The 6,529-nt window shown below is 38.0% G+C and overlaps 1 protein-coding gene across 1 annotated transcript; it reads left to right on the top strand.

The window, feature by feature from the left end:
* The first annotated feature begins 286 nt into the window (after positions 1-286).
* LOC108465221 (uncharacterized) lies at positions 287-6,267 on the top strand. The gene is made up of 14 exons (XM_017765543.2): positions 287-747; positions 1,438-1,599; positions 1,689-1,754; positions 1,866-2,009; positions 2,155-2,268; positions 2,454-2,555; positions 2,708-2,893; positions 2,972-3,061; positions 3,138-3,272; positions 3,373-3,495; positions 3,817-3,902; positions 4,008-4,620; positions 4,740-4,817; positions 5,056-6,267. Exons 1-14 carry the CDS (start codon positions 481-483, stop codon positions 6,097-6,099), a joined length of 3,210 nt encoding a protein of 1,069 aa, XP_017621032.1. The 5' UTR covers positions 287-480; the 3' UTR covers positions 6,100-6,267.
* Positions 6,268-6,529: the final 262 nt, after the last annotated feature.

The following is a 6,529-nucleotide window of genomic DNA, read 5'->3' as shown; positions in this document are numbered from 1 at the left end:
TCTTTGGGGTTAAAAAATATCTTAGTTTTATATTCATTAATAAAGACTAAAGTCAAGAAGGAAGTAAGAAATAAACTAAAAGAATAAACTCTTGGCCACCAAAAAAAAAAAAAACCTAAAAGAATAAACTCTTGAATAAAAAGAAAATCCGAAAACTCCTTTATTAACAAGCTGTCGTTCAGCGTATGAGACTAAGCAAATGGAAAGACTAAAACACCCTTACGCTACACGCGCATTAAACAAAGAAATCAAGTACATCAGCGTAATTTCGTATTCATCACCGTCAATATAAAATAATAAAAGCCCATAAGCGTGTATCGCTTCATTTCCCTCCCCAATTTGAAACCTTTCTCTGTGGGGTGGAAAACCCAATATAACGTTGCAAGAACATAGTCCCCAATAAACTTTCTAAATTAGAATCAAAAGCGAAGAGAAATTAGAGAGAAAAATTAAGTGAACAACGCAGGATCTCAAGAAAAGATGATGAGATTTTTTGGTATGGGAAAGGACTCCACCGTCGATGTGTCGCCGCAGTCATTCGGTCATTCGGCGTCTGCATCAGCGTCTGTGTCGGCCGCCCCGGTGACGGGTCCCGCAAGGCCGATTCGGTTGTTGTACTGTGACGAGAAAGGGAAGTTCCGGATGGATCCGGAAGCGGTCGCGGCTTTGCAGCTTGTTAGGGAACCAATTGGGGTCGTTTCGGTCTGTGGCCGGGCTCGTCAAGGCAAGAGCTTTATTTTAAATCAGGTAATTTTATTTATATTTTCTGTTTACTTGTTTTGAAGACAAATTGGAGGAAATTTATGTTCTTTCGGTGTTTTCGTAGGCGAAATAACGAATTCTAAGGTTTGTGACTTTAGTAGTAGGGATGCCGTAAATTTAGGGTTTTAAAGGGATCAAGTGTGGAATGTAGCATTTTGGTTTAAATTTTCTGTTTTTAGAAGCCTTCATTTATTATACCCGTGATATCAACATCAAATTTAAGTTTCTGCAAGTGCATTTCAGCTTATAAAGATACAACCAACGAGGTTGAGTACTATGCTTTCTAGAAAGATCTTAGGTAGAGGTAATTATAGTTTTTGAGTTACAATTTATAAGCGAGCATGAGTGAAGAGATACTTATATTTATGCGTCCGATGTGAACATGTTCACTCTGTGCATGGGAGTTTAATGCAAATGCTACTATAAAACTTAGTTGAATGATCCAAGTCTGACCAGCTGTTTATCATTTTCGATAGACCTAGATTTGAGATGGTTTAGCTTGTATCCTTTTGTTCTCAATCTTTGCAGAGGGTGGATATTTGAGCTATGTTTGGTTTCATGGTTAAATATTATGTAATTGTAAATGATTTTCCCTAATTGAACCTTGTATGGCATCTGTTTTTTTTTTTTTTTTTTTGAATCAGCCTTTGATTTTTTATTTTTTATTTGCTATAGCTACTTGGAAGGAGTAGTGGATTTCAAGTAGCACCAACTCATCGTCCGTGTACAAAAGGGCTTTGGTTGTGGAGTGCACCATTAAAGAGAACTGCTCTTGATGGAACTGAGTACAATCTTTTGCTGTTAGATTCTGAAGGAATAGATGCCTATGATCAAACAGTTTGTTTTCGCTTACCTTTTTGACAATGGATTGGTTATTAAGTAGTTTGATTGTTTTGACTTATGCTTGTATCTTGTAAACTTGACAGGGAACATACAGCACACAGATTTTTTCATTAGCTGTCCTCTTATCTAGTATGTTCATCTACAACCAGGTCTGTATTTTATTAAAGAAAGTATTGATATTTTTTTCCTTTGGACTGGCTTGTTAATGAGGGTCTTTTTACCATTTCCCCAAGTTTTGATTGTCTACTTCTGATATTTAGATGGGAGGTATAGATGAAGCTGCACTGGATCGTCTTTCTCTTGTCACTCAGATGACAAAACATATTCGAGTTAAAGCTGGAGGAAGAACAACCTCAGCTTCTGAACTAGGGCAATTCTCCCCCATCTTTGTTTGGCTTCTAAGGGTAATATTTGACTACAAACAGACCCATTTAAAATCTGTTTTATTGTTGGTTATCCTGTGTTTAGTTCTTTATTATGGATGTTATGTTCTTATGGTTGTCAAATCTACTTTCTTAAGTTCTCTATTTTAAAATATTCTTCTTGCAGGATTTTTATCTGGATTTGGTGGAGGATAATAGGAAAATAACTCCCCGTGACTACCTAGAACTTGCTTTGCGGCCAGTTCAAGGTAGTGGGAAGGATATAGCTGCCAAAAATGAGGCAAGTCTTAACATAAATTTTAATTGGGGAAGTAAAAGAAATCAATTAATTCTGTGGAAGCTTGATGACAAATGAAAACGAAGTGTCTTTAAAGTGTCTTATTGATTAATATGCAAAATTTGTTGCATGGTTATGCATGCAAATTATGTGATAGACACTGATCATTTATGTTTAATTGTTGATAGATCCGAGACTCTATTCGAGCTTTATTTCCTGATAGAGAATGCTTTACCCTTGTGAGGCCTTTGAACAATGAAAATGATCTGCAAAGGCTTGATCAAATTTCGGTCAGTATCCAACTGTTCTCATATATGCTATTCCCTCTCTGATTTTTTATCATCCTTTTGCCTCCTCTTTCTCCTTCCCTCACCCATTGCGGACTGTCTTTTTCGTTTAGCATGTATAATTTCTTTATTAAGACCTTAGGTTTTGTGTGTAGCTTGACAAACTGAGACCTGAATTTCGAGCTGGGCTTGATGCATTGACAAAGTTTGTTTTTGAGAGAACGAGGCCGAAGCAGGTTGGGGGTACTGTACTGACAGGGCCTGTTCTTATTGGTATCACACAATCATATCTGGATGCTTTGAATAATGGTGCTGTGCCCACAATATCTTCCTCATGGCAGGTTAGTTACCTTTATCTGGAAATGCTATGGGATATGTCATTAAGTGGAACCAAACAGGGTTAATAGTGTTATTTTCAGAGTGTTGAAGAAGCTGAGTGTCGGAGGGCATATGATTCTGCTGCGGAGATTTATATGTCAACTTTTGACCGTACAAAACCACCTGATGAGGTAAGTGATGTCTTTATCATAATTGTTGTGTGGCTGTTTTGATAAATTTTTACAATTCTAATCTTGATGGTCCTAGGTGGCATTGAGGGAAGCCCATGAAGAAGCAATTCAAAGAGCGCTGGCTGCATACAATGCCAGTGCTGTAGGGGTTGGTTCGATGAGAAAGAAATTCGAGGAGCTTCTAAAGAAATTCTTCAGAAAGGCATTTGAGGTATGCAGTAACTCAAAGGTTACATTTGTAGGCTAAGTCTTTATTTCTATGTTACAAAATGAATGTTTTGCCTCAAATTATGGGTTGGTCATTTATGCAGGATTATAAAAGGAATGCATTTATGGAAGCGGATATGCGTTGTTCAAATGCCATAGAAAGCATGGGAAAGAGGTTGAGAGCAGCTTGCCATGCCTCTGATGCAAGTATAGATAATGTTGTGAAGGTAAGTGGTCATTATCCGCTTGTCCTTATTCTTCTTGCAAAGGACTTTGACCTAATTGTGCAACTTTGTTTCTTCTCATTATCTTCCGTTTGAGATGATATTCCAGATTTAGATTTTAGATCACAAATATTGTAAGGATGAAGGCTAGTTAACAGCCTACCTAAGTGGAGTTGTCTTCTTTTGGCTTTCCTTTTCAGTTATAATTTATTACCTCTTTTTTTTTTATCCTATGGAAAGTTCGATTTTTCCTATGATATTATGTGATAATGGGTTTTTCCAAATGATGCCATTCACCGGGTTTGACTAAAATGTTATATGCAGGTTCTTGATGCTCTTCTATCTGAGTATGAAGCATCATACCATGGCCCTGGAAAATGGCAGAAACTGGCTGTATTTTTACAGCAAAGGTTTGTATCAATTTTTTTTTTCATTAAGATGGTCGTTCCAGGTGTTCTGGGGCTTAGGTGTCTACTTTTGGATATTAAATTTTATCTTTTTATGCTGTCTATCAGTATGGAGGGGCCGGTACTGGATTTAACCAAGAGACTTATAGATCAGATTGGATCAGAGAAGAGCTCCCTCATATTGAAATGTCGTTCAATTGAGGATAAGATGAAGTTACTCAGCAAGCAACTGGAGGATAGTGAGAAATATAAATCCGAATATCTGAAGCGATATGATGATGCTATCAATGACAAAAAGAAACTTGCTGATGAATATGCGAACCGTATGAATAATTTACAAGCTGATAACAGTTCACTGAAGGAAAGATGTTCTAGTTTAATGAAAGCAGTAGATTCTGCCAAGCAAGAAACGTTAGACTGGAGAAGAAAATATGATCAGGTGTTGTCGAAGCAGAAATCCAAAGAAGATCAGGCCACCTCAGAAATTGAAGTGCTCAAGTCGCGGAGCACTGCTGCTGAAGCTAGGCTGGCTGCTGCTAAGGAGCAAGCCGAGTCTGCACAAGAGGAGGCGGAGGAGTGGAAAAGGAAGTATGACTTTGCTGTTAGAGAGGCAAAAGCAGCTCTGGAGAAGGCAGCAATTGTGCAAGAGCGCTCAAGCAAGGAAACTCAACTTAGGGAAGATACTCTAAGAGAAGAGTTTTCACATACATTGGCTGATAAGGTGCCCTATTTCTCACCTCACTTTCATACACATTTTTGTTCACTCAATCCTGTTTTTATGCTACTGTAATGTGCAGCAAGAAAATTTGATTTGTTTTTGTACTTATGAATTTGTTGCAGGAAGAGGAAATAAAGGAGATGTCAGCAAAGATTGAGCATGCTGAGCAGTCCTTGACAACTCTGAAGTTGGAGTTGAAAGTTAGCTTCTTATGATTATTCATTTCTATATATGCATTCTACATGTAATGCATTGGAATATGGTTACTTATTCTTAACTATGATTTATAAATGACACTCAATCAACCACTGCATGTAAACATCACACTAACTGGTTTACGAGGCATACATTTTTCAATTTGACTTTATCTTTGAAGTTGCATGTGGTTCTGTGTATTTTCAAAGGTTGCCGTATTTAACAATGGGAAATGCTCTGCAGGCTGCTGAGGCAAAGATTAAGAGTTATGACACAGAAGTATCCTCACTAAAGGTTGAAATCAGGGAGTTAATTGACAAGGTAGAAAATACTAATGTCAAGGCTCTGTCATTTGAGAGAGAAACGAAGATATTGGAACAGGAGAAGACCCATTTGGAGCAGAAGTACTCATCCGAGTTCAAGAGGTTTGCAGAAGTTGAAGAAAGGTGTAGATCAGCTGAGAAAGAAGCAAAGAAAGCTACAGAATTGGCTGATAGAGCACGGGCAGAAGCAGTAGCTGCTCAAAAGGAGAAAAGCGAGATACAAAGGATGGCAATGGAAAGATTGGCTCAGATTGAGAGGGCCGAGAGGCAAATTGAGAACTTGGAGAGACAGAAAACAGACTTGGAGGATGAACTACATAGGATACGTTTGTCAGAGATGGATGCAGTTTCAAAAGTCGGTTTGCTAGAAGCTAGAGTTGAAGAGAGGGAGAAAGAGATCGAGTCATTATTGAAGACAAACAATGATCAAAGATCTAGCACAGTCAAAGTCCTTCAAGATCTTTTGGACTCTGAACGTGTGGCTCATGCAGATGCAAACAAAAGGGCCGAAGTACTTTCTCTTCAGCTGCAAGCTGCACAGGCAAAACTCGATTCACTTCAGCAGGAGTTGACTTCTGTTCATCTCAATGAAACGGCATTGGATAGTAAGCTCAGAACTGCTTCCCATGGAAAGAGATTGAGGGCAGATGATGTGGAAATGGGGGTGGGATCTGTGCAAGATATAGACATGAGTGATAGAATTTTAAGAGCAAATAAGAAGTCCAGGAGCACTACTAGCCCCGTTTTGTATTCACAGTCAGGTGATGGTGGATCAGTGTTCAAAGGGGGTGATGACAACCAGAATCCGCAAAACAATCAGGAGGATTATACGAAGTTCACAGTACAAAAACTTAAGCAGGAACTGACGAAACATAATTTTGGGGCGGAATTGCTTGGGCTGCGTAATCCAAACAAGAAAGAAATCCTCGCACTGTATGAGAAGTTTGTTCTGCAGAAATCATAACAATTTTTTCAGTTGATTAAATGAGTTGTATAAGGGTAATGCATGTATTCTACCATGTAGCTGATAATAATTATGTGTGTTATTAGGCTAGGGAAGGAGAAATTTATCAACTCCTGGAAATTCTGACCAACGTACGTTAATCAAAAGTCGATGTGTCTTTTGTTTAAATATCGATTTTAAACCGACGTTTAGGGTAAGGGTTTGTTTGATAGATTTGTAGCTTAGGTAAGTACGCTAATTTAAGGAACGGTGTGATCTTTTAGCAGTTCAGATTGTGACCTCATGAAGGAACATTCAAGTTTGATGATTTTATTTTTCGTCTTCACCTGATTTACTCTAATTAATTATTTTTTCTGGAAATATAATATTATTGATTGTAACAGTACAAAGGTAGAGATACAGGAACATTGGAAAGTTAGACGAGATTACA

Source organism: Gossypium arboreum, chromosome 6, assembly GCF_025698485.1.
Source record: "Gossypium arboreum isolate Shixiya-1 chromosome 6, ASM2569848v2, whole genome shotgun sequence".
In the NCBI taxonomy this organism is placed as follows: Eukaryota; Viridiplantae; Streptophyta; class Magnoliopsida; order Malvales; family Malvaceae; genus Gossypium; species Gossypium arboreum.
Note: the sequence above shows the minus strand (reverse complement) of the source record. Positions and strands in the feature narration are given on the sequence as shown.

Excerpts from the sequence above, each read along its gene's own strand:
- LOC108465221 (XM_017765543.2), top strand. The coding sequence starts at position 481 with ATGATGAGATTTTTTGGTATGGGAAAGGACTCCACCGTCGATGTGTCG. Across the intron at positions 2,269-2,453 it reads ATATAGCTGCCAAAAATGAG|ATCCGAGACTCTATTCGAGC; the intron begins GCAAGTCTTAAC and ends AATTGTTGATAG. Across the intron at positions 4,818-5,055 it reads CTCTGAAGTTGGAGTTGAAA|GCTGCTGAGGCAAAGATTAA; the intron begins GTTAGCTTCTTA and ends AATGCTCTGCAG.